Source organism: Aspergillus caelatus (assembly GCF_009193585.1).
Source record: "Aspergillus caelatus strain CBS 763.97 unplaced genomic scaffold BDV27scaffold_84, whole genome shotgun sequence".
In the NCBI taxonomy this organism is placed as follows: Eukaryota; Fungi; Ascomycota; class Eurotiomycetes; order Eurotiales; family Aspergillaceae; genus Aspergillus; species Aspergillus caelatus.
This window is the reverse complement of record NW_022475347.1, coordinates 83,905-110,012: the sequence shown is the minus strand read 5'-3', so window position 1 is coordinate 110,012 and position 26,108 is coordinate 83,905. Positions and strand designations below refer to the sequence as shown.

The following is a 26,108-nucleotide window of genomic DNA, read 5'->3' as shown; positions in this document are numbered from 1 at the left end:
TCCTTCTAGGATAAACGGACATTGCTGAATCTATTAGTCTAATCTAGTCCGGCCTATATCTCCCCAACCTGTTTTCACTAGGCCTTAATATATTAAGCTTGAAGATGAGCCACCTGATCTTTCCAGGTGTAACCCCTTGGCGTATAAACTTTTATTAATTCATAATCATGAGCATCAGACCTTTTCGTCGTCTCTCCCCTTTTTCCCATCCCCACCATGTCCCTGTGCACCAATTCTTAGAAACGCACACAGTGGAATACCGATGGCCGCTATACCTGCGCAGTACAGAAACGTTGCACTATACGGCTCGATCGGGTCATTCTTGAAATACCCGCTTGTGGCCGTCCCTCTCGCCTGAACCGCATCAAAGATGGCGGTACTGATCCCCATACCGATGGCCACACAAAGCTTTGTCACCGTCTGGAAAATGCCACCGGCGATACTCTGTTGTTCTGGCGGCAGGGAACTCATGACGTACATGTTCGCCACGCAGAACTCGAAGTCGGCGCCCACCACCGCGAGAAGCAAGCCCGGGAAGATGAAGGCCCAGTAACTACTGTCCGAGTGTTGGAGACCCATGAGGAGGAAAGATCCGACATACGCAGTGGCACCAAGGAGCATTAGGAGGGTATTGGACACGCGGTGCATGATAAGTCCTGCGATGATGTTGACGATGATGCCCATAATCGCCATGGGAAGCATGTGCACGGCAACCGGGAGCGCAGAGTAATGTTTGATCTCTTGCATGAAAAGGGAGATCCAGAATGTCATAATCGGGAAGGCGAGAAAGCCGAGCAGAAGAACAGCGATAACCAGCGAGAAGTCACGATCGCGCCAGATGGACATGGGGATGAGGGGGTAGGAATACCAGCACTCCCAGAAGACGAAGGCAACGATGAGGAGGACACCCAGGATGAGGCAGACGAGGACGTACGGGGTCTTCCACCCTTGGGGAGCGTCCGAGCCAAGACTGTTGGGGGAAAGGGCGTTAGCAAGAGTATTGTTCGGCTTGGGTAGATGGCTAACCTCAGCGCGGCAGAGAACAAGCCGATACCAGCGATGGTCAAGATGGTACCGACGACGTCGAACCTCTTGACGGCCTCGATAGACATTTTCTCCGTGGGTGTATTGTCCGCTGGAACGGTGAACAGCGCAATTGCCACAATGACGACGTAAATAATGGCCAGTAAGAAAAAGCTGGCTCTCCAGTTGAACAGCTGCGTAGCAATCCCGGAAAAGATACTACCGAAGACAAAGCCCAAGGGGTTTCCGGCGCTGAAACAGGCAAAGACCCTGTTCTTTCTTTTCGATGGTTTTTCATAGATGTTGGCGAGCATACCCTGCGCAGGCGGGACGGAGGCAGCCGACATCAGACCCATGACACCGTTGAGAATGTCGACTTGCATGGGCGTTTTGGAAAATCCGGCAGCCAGCGCGAAGACGGCAAAGAAAGCCATGCCACCGACGAAAAGCGCTCTCCGGCCAAATAAATCCGCCAAACGACCGAAAAACAGAAGAAAGGATCCGGAAGCCAGACTGGTGATCGACCATTAGCAATAGGGCAGTCATGGACAGTAAGTGAACATTAGACGACGTACGAGGAGGAACTGGTCAGCCAAGTCAGCTCCGCAGTGGTCATGTTCAAGTCCTTCTGAACTTGAGACGTGAGCACCGTGATGGTCCCGGTGAGGAGGGATGACATGGCAATTGCCATGGTCGCAACAGCGACAAAGAGGATCTCTTGAATGGTGGATGAAAAGACTTCCGGTCGGCCTTCATTGTCGCGGGGCGCTTGAACCGTCGTGAATGCGGCCTTGCCATCCATTCCCCCATCACGTTCGCCAGCCTCCACCGGTCCTGTCTTCTCCATTTTACGCCGCGAGTAAAGGATTGCGCTGGGGAATTCTTGAGATGGCCATGGACAGTGAGGTCGTGCGAGGGTTTTGGCGCCGCGGAACTGATTACGAATAGCGCGGGAGATTTTCCGCTACGGGAGTTTTTGCGCTGCCGGGGTTTGACCGGTGGGTTACTACTATATCACCCACCCAAAAGGGGAGATATATCCCATGGTGACGTTGAGATCAGGTAGTTAGTAGTTCATGGACATGTCTAGCCCTGAATGGGGGACCCCCTTGCTTGGAAAATCTGCAGGACGTGGCCTCAGTGAAGGGTAATAATATAGAAACTGTGTACAGGTTCCAGTCGTACCACAGACCATATACTATTGGTGTTGAATAACGTCTCGAGGATGAGCATGGCTCGCAGCATTCAAGGTTATCCTATTCTAACTTCTCTGAAGATCCCATGGGTCCAAGCTAGGTAGATAGATCGGCATCCCATTCTATGAATATACGGTTCATACAGATTCTGTAAGTGCCTCAACCAGCAGCACACCGCCTGTGAGGAAAGAAAAATCCAGTTGCAGTCCGTCCAGAGGTGGGGGAGATTTTGAGCATTAAAGGATGTGTGGATCTGAACTAGTTTAGCTTAGATTAGCATAATATTCGCAATCACTTTTTGTCCCAACTGGAGTGCGCGGTAGGCGACATGGTTGGTCGACTACCAAAGCCAAATCACACTAGGGCTGAGCCTGTCTCGTGAGCTAAATTAGCTCTGGTTCTAACAGTTGAATGTCCAATATAATTTGTAGGAGTAATAAACCGTCTTGGATGTGACCTAACAATAAGTAAATAATAATAAAGTTCAGGTCTCGCTTTTAAAAATACGTAAGCGAAACATGGCTATTTCAAGGAATGCCTCTTGCATATGTTCGATCTCGCGACGAGCTACTAAAGTACTAGTAATTATTGAAGAACTTTTGTGTCCTAACCTACTCTATATCACTAGAAAATGAACCAATATTCTGTTAAGATCTTCTTCAAGGCTATAGCTAATGGTGGGATAATTTCGGGAGAGACGGAGAGATATATATTCCTAGTACTACTCACAATTCAACCGGCAGAACTCCTGCGGGGCATTTAACAATAACATTATACTGGGAAATACAGATCTTTGTCTTCGGAGTCTCGCAATCTTACTGATTATGATTCCTGTTCCGAAGTCGCACAAGGAGAGTATGAAAAATGGTCTTGATAGTGATGGTTTTAGCGCTCAGGACTAGAGGTGAGTAGCGTCTAGTATGCCCATGCCGCAATTAATACTAGGGAAGGAGAAGATGTTACCATACGTCGACGAGAGAATATTTATGAGACCTCGCAGTTGCTCCTATTTTTTTTTGGCAAGGTAGGCTTCTGAGTATTCCTCTTTGGCATTTGTTGTCAGAGAAAGCACATGCCTTATCTGTCGGTGCGGACGCTATCCTGGTCCCACTGAAACTGACAGGCACACGGTTAAGAAACAAATACACCGAACTGAGCCGGCGGAATAAGATGTGAGAAATGTAAATGTAACCCTCCGTGAAGGAAGCATTCGGGAACATTATCAGCTCCAAATTCAATGCCTTTAAGTATCGAATATGGAAATTCTTATGTAGTATATGTGGATTGGCTATTAAATTCTATAGTAGGGACCTCTACATAAATCGGCCAAATCAGGCCTACAGACGAAGGTTACATCTTGCCTTGTAGTGGTTTCTCTCCTGGGCCGTCGCTTGAAGAAAGCAGAAGATCGCTGCCGGTGAGTGGTAATGTGGACTCGAAGTGCAAGCAGCATCCTGCACAATACTGGCACACATGTGCTTAGTACAGCCTTTATTAGAGGGTTGAAGCTGTCTTAACCGCTGTCGGTTAAGAACGTGGGCTTTCAGGTATCTTCCTGGCCACGCTGGCCCCTTATCAGACGGCTGGATCATGTCTGTTGCGTTAAGATTGTTCGGCTCCTGGATCATTATCCTTTAAATGGCGCGAACCTGGACATCTTTCTCAACCGCACACCGTAGATCCGGAACAGAAAAGGAACTGGAACTAAAATCGCCGCAATACCACCGAGGATCGACATCGCTGGCCCTACTCCAAGATTGCGAAACATCTGCTGGGCAAAAAGCGGGAACGCGGCTGCAAGCACACTTCGCAAAAAGGTGTTAGACGCAGTGGCTGAGGCAGCGTATGGCCCGTATGTATCGACCAGAAAATTGATACATTGACCAAAGATGATACAGAATCCGCACCCGAACATCACAGCTGCCACGACGGGTAACCCCCAGGAATAGGATGGTTCCGCCGTCCAGCCAAACCAGAAGAGGCCCCCTGCGAACAGAAACCCTCCAACTGCCATGGGCATCAGACGTGCCTCGGGGACCGGTTTCCCGCCGCCCTCTTCCCATTTTCGGATGTAGTATGGCTGGCCGACAAGAATGATAAACGCGGCTGATAGGAGGACGCCAACAAAAAGGCCGATAAAGGGTAATGTGGCAACCACCGGCTTCCACTGGCGGATATCGGCAAAGACAATGGGGAACACCTCGAGGGTGAGATAGAGCAGAGCATAGGTGAACGAGGCGTATAGCGCAATCACCGTAACCATTGGCTCCGTCACAAGCATGACAAGCGGGCGGGAGAAATGCTTGGTGACAATACTATACGCATCGATTTTCATATGCTCGTGTGGGTGATATAGGTCCTGGTTGCCGGTCTCCTTGCGCAGGCGCTTTGCTTTTTTATGTAGAAGCACGGGACCATATACCTCTGGTAAGCAGAAGAAGGTTACTGTGAAGACGAAAAAGACAATGATTGCTTCAATGTACTCCGTCCAGCGCCAACCCAGGCGTGGATTGTTGATCAGGGCAGCACCAATGATCGGTCCCATTGTTGGCCCGCCCACGACGCAGATGGCGTAGGATGTGCTGGCGACGGCGCGCGCCTTCATATGGAAGAAGTCTCCCAGGGCTGCCGATACATTGCTGACAGGAGCGGAACCGAACACCCCGGCGAAATATCGAGTGACGAGAACGGCGGCGGTATTCTTGCTTGTTGCGGTACCGATACTGAAAATGCCCAGCATGAAAACCGCCGGGAGCATCGACCAGCGGCGTCCCCAGATTTCCGAGATAGGAGCCCAGCATAGTGGTCCAAAAGCGAAGCCAAGGCTGTATTTCCTCATCAGCGATTTGACCGATACGGAATGCCCGCGGGGGTCAGGTAGAGGCGCCTTACATGTAAAGAGACACTGGGAGAATGCTGACTTCAGCACTGATGCCTAGGTATACTTCCAGCTTAGTCTGCGCAGGGGAGATGATACTAGAACCTAAACTGGCGCTTAGAGCCAGCATGCCGAGCTGGAAAGTAATCCAACATTTATATATCGTCGAGAAGTTATGCGGATTCTCTGGGTCATTTTCCTCCCATCCGACCAAGTTGGGGTCCGGACCAAGATGATTTGCAGGCTTTTCTTCATCTGCACGCCGTGTGCGGTCAGTCTCAGGCAAGTGTGCCATCCCCATCTCATTTTGCAGCTTGGGTTTTTCTTGCAATTTCTTCAACGTCGTGGCTCGAGGGTCATGGCTGCTTTTATTGGCCGCTACCGGCAAATCGGCATCGCACTGCGTCAACGGTCATCTAAACCGCGCAGGAGCTAAACCCCAACGTTGGGAGGCAACGACACTAGACGTGAGAAAAGTGGAGCGAGCAGCGGGACTTTTAGTGACCATCTCTTTGCCTGCCCTCGGATTTAGTCAAGGCTCGGACATTCGCTCTTGCCGAGATGCTTTGGATTTTTACCCCACAAGTTGCAACTCTTCTCTGTACGCCGGTTGGTCTACCTGGTGCCACAAATTTTTACTAAATCTATACTAGAACATAGATTTAGGCCCTATGGAATCATGGATTGGCCTCGTACTTTTTCTGTCCGGCGGGTACCGAGTATAAGCATGATGAGCTCCTACATGGGCGGCATGCCACACTGGACGCATTTCTTAGTCACGTATTTTTCACAGCCACAGATGTTAATCATTTGTACGATAACGATCGAGAATACTTTGTAGAGATATGTATCGGGAACTGTAATAACAATCTATTTAATCCTGTTTACGGTCTGAAAAGTTGTATGTGAATTCTTCCTTCCTGGCCGCTGAGACGCAAGGGTTAGAAGCCCTTGTAAGGATATACATCGCTTGTGAGAAAGTTCACACACATTCATAGCATTATCTCAGAACCAGCGGAATTCAAAGCCGCATATGGAGTAGTTTTAGGTAGAGACCACCATTTAGGCCCCGTCCCGCATGCCTTGATATCAGATTGGGAGGCTATGAGGACCCTGCGCCCAGCCGCGCCATGGGTGGTCAATAAGAAGCCTATTGAATCAATCATTTCGCTACTTAGAAAACTATGTAGGAAATTCAAGAACGGCGTATAATTAGCCATTCATTCCATGGTCCCTGGGGAACTGGGGGGAGAGTTCATGATGTAATAGAAGCTGTGGGTCTGATCATCTTCGCCACTTTGCACTGCTTGCAGCTTACTCCGTAATGCAGCCGGTATTGGAGCCAAGGGTTTGCATCAACTCCACACGGTGATCATCACGCCCTTCCCAGCACATAAATAGCGGCCTCATTACCCCCCGGCCGTTCATACCAGATCAATTTGCAACTCTCCATTAGTCCCCGTAATGAAGTTCTTCACCAGTGTCGTCCTCTTGGCTGCCACGGCCACCACTAGTCCTGTCCCAAGGATATTCAACCTGGTCAGCTCAAATGCCTCGGATGAAAGCTACAACGGTCTCTACCTGTCAACGCAACATGTCGACCCACTGAACAGCAAGGCTGTCTTTCGCGATGCCGCCGACGCTGCCGAATTCTACCTCCTCGATGGAACCGTGCGCTACAATGCGCCGAATGGAGCTCCCTACGAGTTGGCTCTCGTCTCGGGCGACGAGGTCCAGAGTGAGGTGGAGGTTGGCGTGAGCCCTTCATCTGGTAGCACAGGCTTCAGTTTTACCAGTGATAACATCCTGGCTACTGATAATGAAAATTGGGGTGGATGGCTAGGTAAGTTTCTTGCGTCTTGGAAAGAGTTGTAGGAATTGAGGCGAACTGTCTTCTGTTTGTCTAGTTTGCGATGGCGCCAGCGACCTCCCTGGTCTATATTATCACAATAAAAGCAAAGGAGGTGACGTCCCGGATGGCTGTGATTCTATTGAGCTTGATGCTGTCTACAAGGATTCCTTGTAAGGGCGGTCATGACAGCCAGCGAGATTGACATCCGGCTGGTCCAGGACGCATATACTTCTCCGAGGGTTGACATATCGAAATGTCTATCCACGGGTTCCGATTGACACCGACCTATTCGGCCACGAATATATCATGCAGCCTTGCACTGATTAACGACGATATACTATATTTAATCGAAACATTACGCTATAATGTGTACCGCTTCCATGGGCCATTACGCCTGTGGTGAAGGAGAGGGACGCCAAACTGTGAATATACCGCTTCATTCAAAAGAAAAGAGAAATTTAGGCTTTATGATTGATGTATTTTTGCTAGGATAGAGTGATTACTGTACCTCAATCTTCCTCGGGGTAAATACAGTGTTGAAATTATACTGTCGCACAAACCAGGCATTCCACAGTTTCCATTCCTGCTCGGGGTAGGCTAATCGCACCTGTGCACTCAGATATTAGCATCATTCCTTTTTACTGTCAAGTTGTAGTTGTAATACATACATCGAATCTTCTTAGAAAGCTTGGAATCAGTTTGTAAATCTCCATCAAGGAAATATTTTTTCCAATGCATGTTCTGGAACCAGCACCAAACTGGAGCATCATTCCGTTCATGGTTTTTAACTTCTCCTCTGAGGCATTTAGCCATCTATCTGGGTTGTACGTGTCGACATCGGACCCGAAAATGTCCTCACGACGATGGATCACCCATGGACTACAGCCGACGATCGTACCGCCCGGGATAAACTGGCCGGCGATGTCCGCACCAGAGGGAGGAGTAACACGCTCCAGGGGTAGACCAGCTGCGGGAAAGATACGAAACGCCTCTTTTATGCAAGCATCGAGGAATGGAAGCTTCTGAGATTCGGTCCACGAGACGAGTCCGCTTGGACGGTTCTCGATTGTACCATTCCGAATCGCCTCGTCCAACTCCTCCCGCACCCGTCGCATGTACTCGGGCGTCTTCAGGAGATAGTAGAATACGGCTGCAAGACTGATGGCCGTCGTTTCGGATCCGGCAAAGGCCATGGAGACGGCCATGGTGAGGACTCGTTTCTCTGTCATGAAGTTGGGGCGCAACTCGCCTGCTTTCATGAATTTGGTAAGAAGATCGCTGCGTGAACTTGGGTCGATTGCAGCCTTTGACGACATGCGCTCCATCATCCGTTGTCGTGCAAAGATCGCAACTGGGTGGGAATTGTCCAACAACCCCCACTTTTGCATTGCATCGAAGATTGGGTTCTTCCAGAAGACTTTATCCAACCATGGCATCTGGCCGATAGGCCCGGCATAGTTGAAAATGCGAGCGAGGGACTTTACAATACCATCAATGTCCTCATTTTTCTCAATAAAGCCATGGCGCTTGCTGTAGGTAATGCTGCCGATAACATCGAATGCGAAAAATTGTAGCCAGCGTGCAAAGTCACAGACCTTGCTACCACTAGCGAAGAGGCGATCGGTCTGGTCAAGGAAGAGCAGTGTGGTCTCGTCCACCATGGGCTCGTACTGTACCAGCGAACTCATCGAGAACGCATGGTTAACTGAGCGTCGGAGCTCCGCATGGAACTTGTCATCCAGGGTCGAGAACAAGGACGGTAACGGCTCGCCTTTGGAGACAGTCATCTGAACGGGATAGAACTCGGACTGCAGTATCGTCAGACCTTCCGTGTTAATGTCTTAACTACCCGGTGACACCCACCTTGGTGAATCCCTTGTTCAACCCATAAATGACCTTAGTTGCAGCCGGGCTGCTAAAAGACAGTGTGTTTGGCCCGATGCGTACAACGTCGCCATGCTTGCGATGTAGCGCGATATGCGTCTCATGAGGTTGTCGGCCCCATACATCAATGAACCGCCAGAGGTCGGTAAACTTGGCCAGAAAGGGGCCGGGGTAGCGACTTAGGCCGTTGTGAAAGTACAAGTGGCCGAGATAAATCAGCGAAATGAAGGGGAGGATATATAGCGCATGCTCCGGCGACGCGCGCGAGAAGATCTCGGCCAGAAGTGTCATGATGGCGATCTATCTGGCTGCCTTACGAGAGATTGATACATACGACGGGAAGAGCACCCAATATTTATCTGATCCCATCCCGTATCATTCCTCATCTCAAGGAGAGCAGGGTAACATGTCATGCCAAACTGTAACCAGCAGGGTCGGCAGTTGTGAAGGGTCGATAACATCCGATACACTTGGTGTCAACGTTGCCCCGCAAGGGCTCAGTGGATGAATTATCGCTACAGCTACGGAAGTATTGTTAGATAATAAATACTAAGGGACAAAAGAATGGAGAACCCCGCACAGCACAACCCCACAAAGGCCCACAGTTGGGATCCTGATGCTCTCCCGCTGACGTTGTCAAAAGCACCAGTCCATGGCAATGAAATGACAGTAGTCTCCACTTACTCCAGAGATCTGGAGAAGAAACCAAAAATGAAAATGAAAATGAAAAATGAGTAGGCGAGAAAGAAGTAGCTGTCGGCATATAGGCAGACGCAAACTTGCCGAGTTCATAACATAATATAGCGGACAAGTGGGAACCATGCATTAGCAATCAGTGCTTCCGGCGCTTAATTGGATGAAAGCCCTTCGTATTCCACTCTGATTGGCAGGGATCGGCTAGATAGTACCCTATATCTCGTCATATTATCTCAAGAAACGTGTCTTCCTAAGTCATGCGTCATCTGCTACTTTGCGCGCATATCGATCCAAGAGCTAACAGTATCGTGTGCTTCCTCAATCGCGATATGGAAAGTACACCCATCACATTGGGTCACGGCAAATGTCAGTACCCTCGACTGCCGACTTCAAAAATTGTTTCAGACAAACTTAAGAGGTCAATCGTCCAACGTAATATATTCGAAGGCACTGCTAGGGTGACTAGTAGCTGAGGTTTCAAATTTCCGCATATTTCGCCAAAGAACATCTGTCTGGTTGAACACATAAGTGATATGTTAATTTACCATAGATCCCTTGAAGATACCGCCAAGTGGCTGTCCTTGAACGGCTAGATGTATCTTATATTAGTCTGCCTATTTCAACGTGTTGCAGATGGTTCCGACAAGACCATGCTACGTTGGAGGCACTTGATTCACTCAGTTGGCCGTCCTGGTTGTCCTTTAATGCACCCTGCGTCTTTCCTGTCCCGGACAAGACTCATGGTCCATACTCCAAGGGGCAGTCCTACCGGCTCCTGTGTTGACATGGGCTGCGCAGGGATGCAAAAGAATCTACGGAGAACTATTTGAAAACTTCTTCTGCCACATGCGAGTTCGGGTAGCTTCTGGCTGGCTTCTTAATAATCTTCGACCAAAGAGACTCTCACTTCTGAGACACACGTTGTTTTCATATATTGTGGTTTCAATTGCCTTTTGACTTGTATCTGTTCTTTAATTCTCTATACCGCCGGTACACTGTTGTAGACTACGAGACCTCTGTGACTTACACAGCATGAATTGGCAATCTGTAAGTGGCACATAGCCTAGCGAATGACACAGGCAAATGAGACTAAGATGGGGAGAAATGTTCACATACACGTGCGATAGAAGACTTGATTATACTTTCCTGCCGACCGGCGGCGGCATCCGGTTATTTCTGGCTGCAAGACTTCGCAATACTGTCGGCGATCTAGATCTGTGCATATCGCTAGAAAGCCATAATATCATGAACTCAATTTGGCTCTACAACGCCCTGTTCTCATGCGGCCCTCAGTAAGTATGTACTAATTTAGCCAAGACAACATAGTCCGCCCCATACCAAGAGTCATATCCAGGCCTTAACGAAGGGGATTAAGAAAAGAAAGCCAAAAAGCCAAGGAATCCCCGCATCCGGGGTTAGACTACTTGAATCATGGGGAAATCTCCATCCTCACATTGGTGGGCACTCTGTCCCCATATCACTACCCCGGCATTTATAACGCGCCTCTGTTGCCGAACCCTATTCTTTTCAGACAAAACAACCACAATGCCAAGCTCTTCCGCTCTCCGGCCACTCAATACTAGGGATTCTAGATCGTTTCACTGGTTAATTCGCGAGATTTGCCTAATTCTTTCAGTTGTTGTAGTTAGTTACTGGAAGAGAGCCTCTGGGGTTATCGTCTTCCCCCGCATGAACTAATCTAGAGCTAGAGTTGACGACATGAGTTCAACTACGCCTCTATGACTACATAAAGCGGAGACTTGCTGCGCATGATGATTCAGTCTCCATAGCGTGCTGTACCCATCAGCTCAAATTGTTAGTCTCCCCGTTTTCGTTTCTTATCAGTCTTATTACTGGCGTTCTTTTGTTGCTCACCAATTTCTAGATCTAATAGTTTTCTCGCTATGTCTGAGGAAAAGGTTGGTTCCCAGCATGTCGAGGATGACAGTACCGGCGTTACGGAAGTTTATGATCCTAATGCAACTGATCGGTATGATCAGTGTCCCTTATATCTTAGACGACACCTTGGCTAACTCAAGCCTTTGTATGTTCAGATCCGTCCAACCCACAGTGGGGTTAGACCCTGCTGCTGAGTCCCGGCTGCGATTGAAGATTGATCTCTACATCGTCCCCGTCGCATCCCTTATGTACCTCTTCTGTTTTATTGATCGAGCAAACATTGGTAAAGACACCCTATATTAGTCGCCATGTTTGACGCAGACCCAATTCTTTGTTTCGGAGCATGGATGGATGATGCTAATGATTTGCATGTTACAGGGAATGCGAAATTGGCCGGGCTGGAAGAAGACCTAGGGTTAACAGGCTATGAATATAATAGCTTGCTCTCTGTGTTCTATATTTCCTATATTATCTTCGAGATCCCTTGCAATATCGCCTGCAAATGGCTTGGTCCGGGTTGGGTCATTCCTGCCCTGACCTTGGGGTTCGGGATATGCTCATTGTGCACGGCATTTGTCCACGACCTATCAAGTGCCGCAGGAGTGCGCTTCCTCCTAGGTGCGTTTGAGGCAGGATTACTCCCGGGCATCTCATACTATTTGTCGCGATGGTATCGGAGAAGGGAACTTGCCTTTCGGATCTCCATGTACATGGTGATGGCCCCTCTAGCTGGTGCCTTCGGTGGCCTACTTGCTTCTGGCATCCTGAAGCTTCCTTCGTTCGGCAACTTGAAAGATTGGCGTATGATCTTTGCCATTGAAGGCATTATAACTATCGGAGTTGCTATTTTTGCATTCCTAACCCTCACAGATCGACCTGAAACAGCCCGCTGGCTAACACAGGAGGAGAAAGACTTAGCCATCGCGCGGATCCGCTCCGAGTCAGAGTATGCGGGCGTCACCGAGGTCCTGGACAAGCTTGACATGAAGAAGACCACGCGCGGGATCTTCAACCCCGTCACATTGGCGACATCTTGGATCATGCTTCTTGTGAATGTGACAGTGCAGGGCTTGGCCTTCTTTGCGCCCACCATTGTGAAGACCATCTACCCGAACCACAGCATTATCTCCCAGCAGCTCTACACCGTGCCACCCTACATTATTGGCGCTTTCTCCACACTCTTAATCCCCTACCTGAGCTCGCGTTTCAATCGCCGACTCCTCTTCTTTGTTCTTACCCCTCCACTCATGATGGCTGGGTATATCATGTTTCTGGCAAGCACCGACCCCCACGTTCGTTACGGCGCCACATTCTTGATCGCTTTCGGATCGTTCCCCGTGGGTGTCCTTTGCAATGCCCATTCAGCAGCCAACGTCATCTCGGACACGGCGCGTGCGTCAGCAATCGGAACCGTGGTGATGCTGGGTAATATCGGCGGTTTGATCGCCACTTGGTCCTTCCTGCCATTCGACGCCCCCAATTATTATATCGGCAATGGCCTCAACCTAGCCACGGGGGCAACGACGCTCCTAACGTCAGGCTGTCTATGGCTCTGGTCAGGTTGGGACAATAAGAGACGAGACAAACAAGATGTTGGCCGGGTTCTTGATGGGATGACTGACCGGCAGATAGAGGATCTGGAATGGCGGCATCCCAGGTTCCGCTGGAGATCATAGAAGAAAAGTAGATTGGTTCACGGCGGGTTTATGATTAAGGTATCTGCACCGCTCAAGATGCTAGTCAACCTTATTTCGGACTATTCTTAGTGCTCTGTTAGACTCTCATAAGCTACCTTGGATAGCTCTATTCCCTCCCATTCGCATCAATATAGTGTAGAATAAGACCTTCTCAGTTTATAACGGAGGACCCGGGATGACCATTGATCTTGATTCAGCCCAAGGCATCAGGTGATAGATGGCGGACAACCAAATATCACACCCACTCTGTATAAACTCTACCAGTTATACATTACCGATAGGAGCAGCCATGCTAGTATCTGGAGATCAGTCATAATCGTAAGTGAAATCACATAATACAAAAGAAAAGTTCCTATTATTTCTATTACGTACAATTTTTAAATCAGTACGCGCAGCCTTCAATGCTACTCATACGTGATGTTTACCTGCCGACTGACCATGATATCAGTATTTCCATGGCCGTCGTTTTGAATAATTTGCTTCTGACTGTCCCCGTCGCTCAGTTGGCTGTAGCTATCCCTGCTCTTGCCATGAACCCCTCGCTCAACCACCGATGTGGTGAAAGTGTTGTTGGCACTCTTTCCGTGCCCAGATAATTCGTATGAGGCGGCGAATCTCGAAGGACCAGTCCGTTGGGAACGGCTGCCGTATCCTTTGCTGCGGATCGTTCGTTCGAAAAAACTGCGGAACAGTGGACGTAGTGTAGCGACATTGCCGACGATCATACCGATAGCGTTCTCTGCAAACCCCCAGATAACCACGTTGGCAACGGCAAAGAGAAAGTCGGCTTGATTGGTGAGGTTAACCGTGTACTTGAGCCGAATACAGGCGGAAAGAGAGGCCCTGCTATGTTTTAGTGTCTCATTGTTCAACCGGTTTAGCGAAAAGCATTCAACAGCTACATACAGTATACCCAAGCCCATCAGCCCGATGATAGATACTTTCGTATTGCGGTCTAGCTGGACATGCCACAGTAAGGGGATAGGCCTAATCTCCAGGTCAGTATTTCCATTCATTCAAAGACTGGCGTACGATTTGTGACTAACATTAAGGCCGTAACCCAGTCCGTGACTATGTTCACCGCAGTGGTCGCGTAGTATATGTCAGTGAGAACATGAGCGGGTCGGCAGGAAGCCCCTTTCTCAAGAAGCTCCGGTTTCCACGCAGCCCTGGAACTTTGTTTTAGCAATGTGGCTTGTGGGACAGACAGGGTATGTTGATCGTACTCAGGCGGGGTGCAGTTGATGAGGATGAATACCAAGGCAACCAAATTCATCGTCGCAAACATTGCAATCACACCGTACTGGATATTGATGTATAACTTCCGCCCCTCAGCCACTCGAATTAGCATCCAGCTGATGCTGAACTTGATCGGAATGATCGCGGCTACGTATCCAACTTCGAAAATGAGGAAGTACTAGAGGGTCGATTAGCGTCAGGCTGATGGTCGAGCATGGTGGATATATAGAACCTTCTGGCCTTCAGCCTGGTACTTTTGATTCTCAGGCTCATTCAACAGAGAATTATGAACACCAATCCCATTGAACGCGCCCCCAAGGCAGCCTGCCGTGAGCACACAGAAGGGTATCTGTTTTTGACGAAAAATGTCAGTTGGGCTCCTTGGTAAAGCGCTCTGAAGGGGGCATTTACCACTGCGGAGGTCATAAGCCAATCTTCTGCGCCCCAAGAGCTCCTGCTCAGTCTACAATAGACTCGCAGAGCATAGGTGATAAAGGCCACCACAGTAAGCATGATGACACTCCCGGCCACATGTGGCGCATCGTCAGCGAATATGGCCATGGTCCACTGTCAAGTCACCGTCAATCGGCATAAGGAGGGTAGTTCTTGTGTGATAGAAGAAAAACCATGATCAAAGAGAAAAGAAAAAGTCGAGACGCGATGCAAAAACCGCCACAGATAAGTTTCCCCGCCTCCTCCTGTGGAGATTGGAGGCTCAGAATGCCATTTGGGTACTCCGTACATGACTCGAGTCGACTTCGATTTCACTTTTGCGTTTTGCTTTCAAGGCGTGATTAGGAATAGACAAGGTGCTCCACTTGAAGCAAAGTGGACCCCATTAGCCTCTGCCATCGCAATTAAATATCGACGATCATTACAACCGCTGGGCCGCTGGCAATTCCGACGGCAAGGTTTTATAAAAAGGATGGAATTGATTGCCTTTTGTCGATCAGCAATCTCCGCTGTCCAACAGCATTATGATGGCTTTTCAATCAATAGCCTTGGACTCATTATCTACCATACTATGCATAGTCAAGAGGGTAGATAGATAGATGCCTTGCTGGATTGAATTGTATCCAGAGCTCTGTCAAAAATCTCGAACCTCCTCCCCGAAATGCTCGGAAATCGTTCCTCCGTGCCAAGCATGTCTATTGATCCCGAACACTTCAGTCTAAGTCGTCTAGTCTGACCTTGCCGCTTCTGCTGCGAGGACAATGCGCAGGATTTATTCGAGAAGACCAATGGAAATCCGCCTAAAAGGAGCCTCTGCAGGCTGCGAAATGCCGGCCGGAGAACAACAAGCTAAATTTGCCGACCGCTAATTTGCCACGACGGTAGTTTTGCCCCCTTTTCTTTCCCACACGTAAAAGTGGAGAGCAAGTGGATTTTGTTTAGCCGGGGATGTTCCGATTAAATATCCGTTTTGGGAGATTTGAGAGCTTGAACTTTGAAGCCCTAATAGTAGTGGGAGGCGGACTTCAGAGACTATGACCAAGTAGGATGGCGCTGAAAAAAATAAATAAAATAAAATAAATAAATACCAAAAAGAAAAAGAAGAATTTCACAAATGAGAAAAATAAAAGCAAAAAAGCTGTCATTTTTTCCGATTCGACCATCCTTCGACAATCAGCATGTTTCAAAATTGTTGCTCATGAAACCCTAACGGCTGATTCCGGCTGACAACCAACAGCAAAAAGTTAGCCATGGCATATCACATTCCTGATCCGGAGTAGACTCCTGTCAGTCTGAATCAGAAGCTTCACAACAAGTGGATAACCTCGGAAGGTGAACCATGGGAATCCCGAGGGAACACGAGGTGCTAGCGCTACTGTATGAGGGAAAACAGAGGCTAGTGTTCCCCGGTGTAATACGTCCAATAACCTAGGGTGATAGGCGCAAGATAGTTTCCCAGCCGCGGCCCACAACTCCCCGCGCACGCCCGCACGCTGCTACTATTTTCGACAATCGCCAATCGCTAAAGAAGACGCAAGTCTCCCAACGCTCAAGTAAGGAGCAAAATATTCAAGGGACCAAGGGGAAACGCTCAAAAGGGGATCAATTGAGTTGGCTGTGCGGCATTACTCCCTTCGATTTCGACTTCTATGCTTGACGATCCACCCAACAGGCCGGATCAGCTGCTGCTGCAGGCATAGTCAATTCTCCCCTCCCCATAAATAATATCGGAATTGACTTCCTGATAATCGGGGAGGAAGTCACACGGACTAGTACGTCGTAGCCAAGAACCCAGTCAGGGGGATAGATCGAAAGCTGCTAAGGATGGGTGAAGCAAAAGAACGGGTGGCCTAGGCGAGATTGAACTCCGTTTAAAACCGAACTAGTGCTCTATTCTTGTCCTGTTGAGCACAGCTCAACAGAGCTCCTCAAGGCTGAAGTCTATCGGTGCTTCTAGAACCCTATGAATTTGAATCTTTGAGGATCTGTTGCCACCTTAAAGGCGACCGTGGACTTTACTTCTGATATTCTCATGAGTACTTAATACCTGTAACATCAAGTGATACGGGATAATGTTAGCTACTCGCAAAAACAAACAATTTAACACGCGATCTCGCCAAGACTAAGGCTAATGAGTTCTAGCGAAGGAATAGCGAAGAACACAGTATGGACTGGAATAGACATGATACTGCACCGATACACCTGGTCGGCACTAGATTGCCGGTGTCAGTAGTCCATCATAGTTATTGGGCCTATAACCTTGGTTTATTTAGCTCGGTAAAAACTAATCTGTCAAGATCAGGGCAGTCTTCCTGAGTCATGTCGGTTCTGCCACATATAAATAGTTCCCCCTCTGCTCCAGGGTAATTACCATATCCCCTACAAGGATAGACTAGGGACCCAATGTATTATTACAAAGGCACATAGTAGATCTGTAGCGTAAACCCCCATTCGTACTTTAGACTAGTCATGCAATGCGTGTAAATATCGGGTTTCTAACCCTAGAGAGATGCGGTTGGCATCTTTCACATGTTTTACCACTACTCCTACGGTCAGTGCGACAGCTTTAAAGCTAGCAAGGATAAGGACGCGTTGCATATGGACCGAGGAAGTAGTTGTGGTGAGATATAGCCGGTGTGCATCCAATAAATTGCCCGGCCACTTTAAGTGCATAGGTGCATAAGTTATGCATAAGTCAAATGTTGACAGTCTCAAGCTCGATGATCAACAAGCGCAGACGTTGGCTTCAAGGTTCGGAGAGTCTAATTTAATATAAATTGAGAAACTTAATTATGTACTTCCTTCACATCCCTCGAATTGATCCATGTGAACCTCCCAGTCACTCCTTCATAGTCAGTATAATCAATGTATGCCGCAAATGTCGATCAGTTCGGTCCAAAACTAGGGCTGGCCTCAGGCGAAACCTATTCTCTATCACACTTCCGGTGCACCGAAGGTTCAATTTACTTGGGACAACGAGTCGGTTTTCCCCTCATTACGTCCTGTAGCCCCGAGACAAAAAAAAACTCCACCAATAGTAAAATAATGTTGCTTTCTTTACTCAAGCTATCGGCTACTTAGACTATCCTAGACGAACAAATTCAATGCTATCTAGCCATACCTATACTGTATCAAGCATCCAGTTTCTGTCTATCCCTTGAACTGAGCAACTTGCTTCTATTCGCTTCTTCTGACACCGTTTCCAAATGGCCTCAAGCCGCTGGTCGAGCTTCACAAATGACTGGAAGGCTGGCGGATGATGGAAACACTGGATATCCAATCTATGGTCATTCTGGCTACAGCTTCCTACACGGTACGCCACCCGAACAACGGTTTGATTGTGGCATTTTATCTAATTGAAGTCACAAACCTTTTTGCATGCTATCTACAATCTCACGATGACTCGAGTTTCAGCTCGCCGTCCCATTCATCCAGTAAACCAAAAAGCATTCCATAGGGACTTTGATGGTTCATCTTCCGCAGAGATCCATACACTTTCCGTTCTTGATAGGCTATCTACATATCAGCCTTTCATCGGATTGCATCTTAAGAATGGCCCTCTTTTAGCGTGTTAAACAACCTCTTCTGGTAGAATATTCCTTGAGAAGCTTCGCAAGGTCCATGCGTCGGTTGGGGAACGAGCTTGATAATATACAAGAATAAGATGAATATGTTATGTGCGTTAGTAAAAGGATTAGACTATCTTTTGGGGTCCTGCATATACTGCGTTGTGGGCATTTATCTCGATTCTGGAGCTTGTTACATAGACTGCTGAAGGGCTGAGACAGAATGAGCCTGGTTTCGGACAAGTACACCGCCACACCTCTGAGCCTGATGAAGCTGTTACCAACCGGATACCCTAACGTGTAGGCTCATCTAGAAATCAGTCGCATTCTGTGGCCGTGCTCTGGTAATACCTACAGCAGCGCACTTGAACGAAAAAGACTAGAATCCCCAACTATCCAGGTACTTTCCCAGCGTTATCTCAACTTCCTTGCGAGCTTCTTCTAGCTGCTCGGGAGTCTGAATCTCTAGGATAGTAGGGTCAAACAAGTGCCACGGCACGAGGTCCTGGATCAACCAATGAACCCGAGAGAAAGCATCTGCCCCGTCAATTGTTGACGACCGCAGCGCTCCAACCTGGGCTAGTTGAGATGGAAATTTTGGAAAGACCATAGTCGAGCAAGGCGGTAATTCGAAGGCTTCCTGGGTCGTAGCGAGTTTTGAGAAGCTCTTTATGTTTCCAGGTTAGTGATCTAGCTTGAGGATAGGCTTGCTTCAAAAGACAAAAAAAGGAAAAGGAAATAAATTGGTGGTTCCTCACCGAGACTCGCATGAATGAAGGTCGGGCGATCCGTAGGAAGTTTTGAGAGAACTTCATCCAGCCCCTCGGCCACAAAGCGGTTCAATCAATCGCGCAAATCATTGGTCCGCCAACCTTTGATCAGTTCATACCGATCGGATGCGCCCAATTGCCAGTCAAAGAGACCCCTATAGAAGTCCCCATTCGAAAGAAAAGGGCCTCCGACTACTTGAAAGCTTGGTGAACCTACACACACATTGCCATCAGCGTTAAAGGCCAAACCTCCAAAAGCCTTAACAGTTTCGGGAAAATTGTAATCTTGGAAGGCCTTGACAACTTCTGCGAATTGAGCAAGAATGGCATGTTGCTTATGAGAAGGAAGAGTGTGGAAGTCATCACCAAAGTTCGTTCCAGATATGTATTCTTCAAGAACCCATGCCTCTCCGCTTGGCTCTTCCTTGCCGCTACTCCAGCCGTAGACTTGGGGAACGATGGTATGTAGGGCTGAGTCTGCCATAGCTGACCGAGCAACCGTCATCGCGGCGACTATGTTCTCAGCACGCACGCCCTCATTGAAAGTGTCAAACGGCTTAAAGAATCGAATAATTAAACGAGTGGTATCTTTGGGTATTTCCACAGTTCCTGGTTTGCGAGAGCCATGGTGAGCTTCTCTCGTAGGTTCTGAAAGAACGACTTTATAGACGAAGTTGCTTCGGCTATAACCGAGGTGGCTTATGTTAGAGACCTGTAGTGATCAGTCAGATTATCCAAAGGCCCTGCAGAAAGATGGATAGTCACCTCCACAGCCAGCTCGCGCTGTAGGATTTCCCTAGCAAGGGCCTGGTGGCTAACAGTGGTCGGAGTAGTCATGGTAATTCGTGGTCCTAGATAAGATAGGCAATGGTAAAGAGTCGATGTACAGCCAATTAATCTTGCACTAAATTTAACTATTCCTAGAATCAAACAAAAGGAATCCCAAGATCAGCAAAAGAACAAGCATGAACTAATTGTGTTGCCTAGGGCTAGGCTATGCCAGTCACCTGTAGACTATCACAACAAAGGAAGATCTAAGCCCTGGAAACAAGGAATCATTGACCACTAGCTCTCCAGATCCCAACTGTGGTGTTCCTCCCAGTATTGTATTGGTCGGAATTCCCGGTACATGTGTTCATTGGAGGATCTTAGTCTAGGGGATGTTCCAGGACCCATGTGTTATGAAGTTTTAGAGAAGGAAGCACTGAATATAGAATTATTTCAATCCCACCGGACTGAAACACCAATTGGCACTTTTTGTCATGCCTTAGACCTCGGGCGACTATCCCAACATATTAGCTTATAAGCAAAGCATTTAGTCATACAAGTAGATGACTGTTATAGATCAAGCTAGTGAGCTTCTCTTAGCTTCGCCCGTGAGGGCTACTGGACCCCAGCACCACGTTGAGGTGCAAGCTCTTCGCTGGGGTTTCTTGCGAAAGTAGATGGCAACAGATGACAATAGATGGCATACTCCTCGTGATGGACTACGACTTGTACCCGCAAATGCGGGCTGCGTCATTACCCTTCAATAAGGAACCGTCTCTTGGAGGGTCTGGATGATCGCGCCCCTCCCAGGTGACCAGAGCCAGGGAAGAAAAGAAAAGAAAAAGATGGGACTAAACGAGTGACGAACGAGAAAGGAACGAGAGAAATGAGTGACAGATCACAAATAGAACCAAAGGAATGACCGAAAGTGAAAGGAAAGTGACTAAACAAATGAGCGCAATATGTTGAAACGAGTGGGTAGGAGGGGCATAAGGAGCGGACGGATGAGGAGAAGCAGGAACATGGAAGGAGGCCACCGCTAAAAAGGCCAGGTTAACCCCGACGCTTTCTAATATGCTGTGGCTCCTCCATGGTTGCGGCCTTCTCATCCTCTTCAATATTGTCCAACACCTGTCGGAGAAGCTTCCGGGCGTCTTCGATAGCCTCGATGGCCTTACTACCACCCTTGGATCGTAGCTTTGCTATATCTTCCAGAATGCCTTCATAGGCATGAAGACCCTCCTCTTCAAGCATCGAAGGCCCATAACTTGTCGAAGATAGATGTACAACCGATTTTGAGGACCCGGAAGCCGTCCTCTTACTCGGCGACACCGATCGTATCTTGCCAGGCGACATGTTGATGAGCCCTCCTTGACTGAAGGTATCGCTGGGATCCTTGGGGGATGGCAATTGATGGGGACTGGACTTATGATGGACCTTCGTCCGGTCATGAGTTCTAAGCAGGTCTGCACTGTCTCCATAGAAATGCATCAGTCGTTCCAAGATCTCACGGTTTGCCGTCTGGTCTTCGGGCAATATTTGGGGCAGCCTCCCAATATCCCGGTCAATAGCCTCGCGCAGTGCACGCGGGTTGCCGGCAATTTTGGGATCCCTCCCCAACCTCTGCATGGCAGACCGTATTGCGTTCCGTGTAGATAGCGATTGCCAGCCGTGCCATAGGGACATCGACATCCAGACCCTTACTGCGTAAGTAATTGACACAACCAACAAGAGTTTCGGTGTCATCACCGGCTCCATATTGGCCGTCGACGCGAGTAAGGTTGTCGTGGAAAGTGCCGACCCGGTCTGGTAGGCTCAGGTTGGATGCGTCCGCCGCTTTTCGTAGGCAATTCCATAATCGACCCGCATAATCCCCAACGCGGCAAAGGAACTCTAGCTGTACTGGATCGCCGTGGCTGGCCGATATGGCCGGACTCGAACCTCCGGAATCTGGCTGAGGGGTTGGGCGGAGATGCTCAAGGAGCCTCTTCACTTGTACCTCATCTAGATCGCAAGATCGTCCTTCGTACTCGGCGTCCCCCAGGAGTGTCAAAATCACATCTAGGGAGGAAACTGAAGCCGGCGGTGATCCAGAGCTGCTCTCCGCAGGTGTTGGAGTATCACCTAGAATATCGCCAGCCGAGATCATTGATTAAAAGGGCTTCTTACCTTTCATTAAGTCTTCATAACGGCCTCCGGGGGGCGAGGAGGCTCTGGATGGACAATGTGAGGAGGGAGGGAAGGGATCTGACCTGTGAAGTTTGTTATCAAAGTGACTTGTCATTAGGAACGTTGTATATACCTCGCAGAAAGCTTTATTGGCCTTCAAAAGAAAGCCGGGGCGGAGGGGAACAGAAAAGAAAAAGTCGCCTTATACGCCAAACCAACCGCCGAAAACAAAGTACCAAGGAGTTTGAGCAAAGGAAGGGAGAAGGGACTCGCTCAAGCGGCAGGCATTGTTGTATATATGCATTGGTTTATGGCTATTGTTGCTGCTACTTTATGTAAAGTCGGAAAGTGCGACGCTGGAAGTATGCAAATTCATATTTTGCCAATAACAAGACCCATATTGACTTAAAATAGCATATATATATCAAATTTGGCTTCACAATTCTTTCTTGTGGGAAGTACATGAAAGCAGAAGACATAAGCCGGGCCTATGGCAGTGAGTTGGCAGCTTTTGGAAACTTTAGCTATATAGGTCGAAATGATGTTACCTGTTCGCCATACTCCACATTACAGGCACAGGCTTCGAGGAACCAGGCGAATGTCATATAGGAGGCTGTTGGGAATAAGGTGTTCAAGGCACGCCAGCTGGTTGTTTTCGTTGAGTGGTGTTGTCGGAGGCCCTACCGACCTTCATCTTGGAAGAGTGTTTGGTCAGAATAGTCAGTGAAGCATCCATTCATCCCGCTATCCTCATGTTCCCAGACCTTTGCCGTACCAGCAAGCCAACTTTCTATCCTCTCCTTGAGTAACATTCGCTCCCATCTTTCTATTCTCTTCTGGTACATCTCTTTGATAACTTGTCGATGCAAGACACGAGCTGTCCTCCCTGGCAATATGTTTCCAAACAGCATGTCACTGAAGCACCTGTTCATCTTGGTAAAGAAATCTTCGATACTATCAAACTTAGAAGAAATCCGAAAGTGTGGGACGTCACAAATACAAGGATGGTTGTTTTCAGAGTCTTGCTTGAAGAGATGTACACCTGCACCGTCCCCTATTGTCCAGCGTAGGATCCCATCCAACTCGGTTGGGTACGATACCTTCAATGATTGGACTTGCTATAGTCGGCCGAATTGGAGATATATAAGCTGGTGATCGTAGAACTCGTGATTATACCATGGTGAATCTGTGATGCTCTTCAACCCCTTGCCCCCCTCTTGCCACCTGAAATTCATATTACTCAAGAACTGTACATGCATGCTTTTCATTGATGGTGCATGTATTAGAATATTGATAAGGTTCTGGACATTGTTCCACAAGCGTATCAAATCACCAGGGGACGCAGGATTCGGCGGGTGAATTCCGATGTGTATAGGCACTCTGTGGAACGGAAGTTTATCAAAGCCGCGTTGAATAGCGTCTTCTTTCTCTTCGATTAGCCAGGATATGTGTAAATCAGGGATTTTGAAAGCAAGCCATTGTTGTTTCTGTGGGTTAAGGCGAATCGAGACGCTTATATGGGAGTACAAGTGATGTGATATTTCCTCGTATAACACCTTGCTGGTGCGAAGAATAGCAAGACGTGTTCGCCTCCGTTTAAATACTGGGGGGCCTTTCAACGGGTGGATGATATGCCTTGGGAACAGCCAGTCCCATATACAGAGCCGCAGCTCAGGTGGTAGGATTGCAAAATTTCCCAGTCCAGCGTCGGTAGAAGACATGGTCAATAACTGCTAGAATGAATATAAAGGTAACCAACAACTTGGGGTCGTACAGATGGATATTAATCCAGTCAAGAGCATGACTCACTTGCTTGCAACCTGGGTGACGTGCAAATGCTGTCAAAAAAAAAATAGTTCTTTCTAGTGTCGATTATATTCTAGATTTTAGGCAGTAACACAATAAATATATTCTTATCGTGTCCAACTCGATATAGGATTACACCGCGAGATTATTGTCCCACTTAATGAGTTGCATTTAACTTATGCTGGAAAAGGTGGGCCTATGGATATCTTTCGCTTCTTGATCTTGATATAGGCTTGCTCCTGTTCTTCCATGTGATCTTATGAATGTTCCTTCTAATCACCGTATTCTTTCGTTGTATAAATAGATTTCATCTTTTGCTTGTCTGCTTAGGACACCATTTATGAACAGGGACAGGTAACCTCTCTGAACATACTGCGGTGTTGTATGCATCTACCAGACATCTCCACCTGAAGCTGACACCTGCTCTTACTCTATTTTGAGGTATTGCTTTGGGGAGTTCCAAGTAGTCGGTTTTATGAGCTAAAACAAAACATAGCTTAGAGCCTAATCATGTCCAGAGCTTAAGTAAAAAGTGGTACATATTCATAATGTATAGGAACAAAAAAAAAAAACCTACATATCTCGCTACAGTCACGCCAAGCGTGCCGATTCACCAACAACTGATCGTTTTGTCAATATCGCTGAGTGTTCATTTAATTGCTCCCAAGCATGTGCATCACGACATGCCTGTCGACTTAATCGAACCGCCCGCTTCGTACGCATTCTCATCTCTGTTTCGTAGACATCAAGTGCAGCCTGTTGGCCAGTTTGTCCGGAGTAAATTTGAGAAATGGCATCCCCTAGATGGAATGCATCCAGGAGTCCATGATTTGCAGCTTCACCACGATCTAGTCATCGTCAGCATCCTTTCTTTATTCGGACAGATATGCGCAACTTACACATTGTCATAGCATGTGCGGCATCTCCAGCCAGCGTCACACGGCCATTCTTGTTATCCCAATCCAGGCATTCCCAGTCAGCCAATTTGATCTCTAGTACGGGGGTCCCCTCCGGTATCTTTTGTACTGCGTTTCTTAAAACGGGTACAAAGCCTTCAGATCGGCGCTTCATGTTGGCCAGACGGCCTTCATCAGTATCAGCTACCTCATCAGCTGAGGTATGTACCGGCCAGGACATGCAGATCTGTGCTCGATACCTTTCACGCTCTGTCCCAGCTGTTCCATTCACGAGCGGAGTCTCCAGCATAGAAAACCAGAAGAACGCCCCGGTCTCAGGATGACATCCTTGAAACAGAAGCGGGTCCATAGACCGAAGCGGTTTGATGTCCTCCGGGGAGAGATCCACAGCTACTCCTGTAAATCGGATTGGTAGCAACACGTTACTATACGCATCAGGTCTCAACAGTTGTCTGATCGCTGACCGACTACCCTCAGCCCCAACCACCATTCGTCCTGTCACAGAGGATCCATCGCCGAACTCCAAGTTCACCTTTTCGGGTACAGTCTCTAGATCCACACCCACCACTCTTCGATTCCAGTGTACCCGATCTTCGATTCCGTAAAGCAGGGCCTTTCTCATTTTCTCCCGGTTTACGCGCCACCGTACAGACGGTGGGATCTTGAATTTCGGCTCTCCCGTGGCAAGATTGATGAAAAGAAAATTCCCATTGTCGTTCAGGGCAACGTCCGGATCGACCTGGACATCTTGAATTCGGGCTAGAACGTCTGCGGGGAGCATCTGCTGAAGATATTCCAGTGCCCAATGGAGGGTTATAGCCCAGCCTTGACCACGAGCATCGGGCGTGGGGTCTCGCTCATATATCTCAAAAGGTATTCCTTTCTATTCACTGTTAATATTATAATTCTACTTAAGACTCGCATGTTGAGGATCGGTGTATGGGTGGAGCAAAACCTTCTTTAAAGCCTGGCCGAGGGTTAAGCCGACAATGCCGGCGCCAACAATAAGAACAGGATCCATGATGTTGCGAATCTTTGAGATGTAGTCGAGGTGCAAGGCATGGTAAACGTGTTGTCTTTATTACTATTAATTTACTAGTTATGGCCATTCCCATTGACATCATTATCATCTTTGACTAGGACCCTTGGGCCCTTTGGGTCGGCTAAGTTAAGAAACGTTATCCGACGATCGGACCGTCGCATAGATAAGTGAACGAGATGCGGGGGTGGCTTTGGCTTCAACCTTCAACCTTCAACCTTCTGATTAGCGTTGACGTTGCCGTCGGAAACTGCCG

At 48.2% G+C, this 26,108-nt stretch overlaps 9 protein-coding genes across 9 annotated transcripts; 2 read left to right on the top strand and 7 right to left on the bottom strand.

The window, feature by feature from the left end:
* Nucleotides 1-174: 174 nt before the first annotated feature.
* Nucleotides 175-1,870, bottom strand: BDV27DRAFT_145102 (major facilitator superfamily-domain-containing protein; the record flags this gene model as incomplete). The annotated part of the gene is made up of 3 exons (XM_032070360.1): nucleotides 175-970; nucleotides 1,027-1,536; nucleotides 1,599-1,870. The coding sequence occupies 3 exons, from the start codon at nucleotides 1,868-1,870 to the stop codon at nucleotides 175-177; spliced, it is 1,578 nt and encodes a 525-aa protein (XP_031927770.1).
* Nucleotides 1,871-3,525: 1,655 nt separating this feature from the next.
* Nucleotides 3,526-5,452, bottom strand: BDV27DRAFT_128113 (MFS transporter). Its single transcript, XM_032066911.1, has 2 exons — nucleotides 5,112-5,452; nucleotides 3,526-5,044 (listed from the first exon to the last, which is right to left on the bottom strand). The coding sequence occupies exons 1-2, from the start codon at nucleotides 5,396-5,398 to the stop codon at nucleotides 3,847-3,849; spliced, it is 1,485 nt and encodes a 494-aa protein (XP_031927769.1). The 5' UTR covers nucleotides 5,399-5,452; the 3' UTR covers nucleotides 3,526-3,846.
* A 961-nt stretch (nucleotides 5,453-6,413) lies between these two features.
* On the top strand, nucleotides 6,414-7,650 carry BDV27DRAFT_128112 (uncharacterized protein). Its single transcript, XM_032066910.1, has 3 exons — nucleotides 6,414-6,940; nucleotides 7,005-7,554; nucleotides 7,616-7,650. Exons 1-2 carry the CDS (start codon nucleotides 6,562-6,564, stop codon nucleotides 7,121-7,123), a joined length of 498 nt encoding a protein of 165 aa, XP_031927768.1. The 5' UTR covers nucleotides 6,414-6,561; the 3' UTR covers nucleotides 7,124-7,554; nucleotides 7,616-7,650.
* Nucleotides 7,297-9,124, bottom strand: BDV27DRAFT_172206 (cytochrome P450; the record flags this gene model as incomplete). The annotated part of the gene is made up of 3 exons (XM_032075797.1): nucleotides 7,297-7,556; nucleotides 7,618-8,757; nucleotides 8,813-9,124. 3 exons carry the CDS (start codon nucleotides 9,122-9,124, stop codon nucleotides 7,449-7,451), a joined length of 1,560 nt encoding a protein of 519 aa, XP_031927767.1. The 3' UTR covers nucleotides 7,297-7,448.
* A 2,309-nt stretch (nucleotides 9,125-11,433) lies between these two features.
* BDV27DRAFT_172202 (major facilitator superfamily domain-containing protein) lies at nucleotides 11,434-13,104 on the top strand (the record flags this gene model as incomplete). The annotated part of the gene is made up of 3 exons (XM_032075796.1): nucleotides 11,434-11,519; nucleotides 11,584-11,711; nucleotides 11,807-13,104. 3 exons carry the CDS (start codon nucleotides 11,434-11,436, stop codon nucleotides 13,102-13,104), a joined length of 1,512 nt encoding a protein of 503 aa, XP_031927766.1.
* A 425-nt stretch (nucleotides 13,105-13,529) lies between these two features.
* Nucleotides 13,530-14,925, bottom strand: BDV27DRAFT_172201 (uncharacterized protein; the record flags this gene model as incomplete). The annotated part of the gene is made up of 5 exons (XM_032075795.1): nucleotides 13,530-13,968; nucleotides 14,032-14,112; nucleotides 14,172-14,294; nucleotides 14,352-14,542; nucleotides 14,776-14,925. 5 exons carry the CDS (start codon nucleotides 14,923-14,925, stop codon nucleotides 13,530-13,532), a joined length of 984 nt encoding a protein of 327 aa, XP_031927765.1.
* Nucleotides 14,926-18,762: 3,837 nt separating this feature from the next.
* BDV27DRAFT_157631 (uncharacterized protein) lies at nucleotides 18,763-19,990 on the bottom strand (the record flags this gene model as incomplete). Its single annotated transcript, XM_032072541.1, has 3 exons — nucleotides 18,763-19,050; nucleotides 19,371-19,865; nucleotides 19,919-19,990. The coding sequence occupies 3 exons, from the start codon at nucleotides 19,988-19,990 to the stop codon at nucleotides 18,763-18,765; spliced, it is 855 nt and encodes a 284-aa protein (XP_031927764.1).
* Nucleotides 19,991-20,974: 984 nt separating this feature from the next.
* Nucleotides 20,975-22,070, bottom strand: BDV27DRAFT_157630 (uncharacterized protein; the record flags this gene model as incomplete). The annotated part of the gene is made up of 2 exons (XM_032072540.1): nucleotides 20,975-21,493; nucleotides 21,558-22,070. The coding sequence occupies 2 exons, from the start codon at nucleotides 22,068-22,070 to the stop codon at nucleotides 20,975-20,977; spliced, it is 1,032 nt and encodes a 343-aa protein (XP_031927763.1).
* Nucleotides 22,071-24,487: 2,417 nt separating this feature from the next.
* BDV27DRAFT_172200 (FAD-dependent oxidoreductase) lies at nucleotides 24,488-25,834 on the bottom strand (the record flags this gene model as incomplete). The annotated part of the gene is made up of 3 exons (XM_032075794.1): nucleotides 24,488-24,744; nucleotides 24,796-25,696; nucleotides 25,769-25,834. The coding sequence occupies 3 exons, from the start codon at nucleotides 25,832-25,834 to the stop codon at nucleotides 24,488-24,490; spliced, it is 1,224 nt and encodes a 407-aa protein (XP_031927762.1).
* Nucleotides 25,835-26,108: the final 274 nt, after the last annotated feature.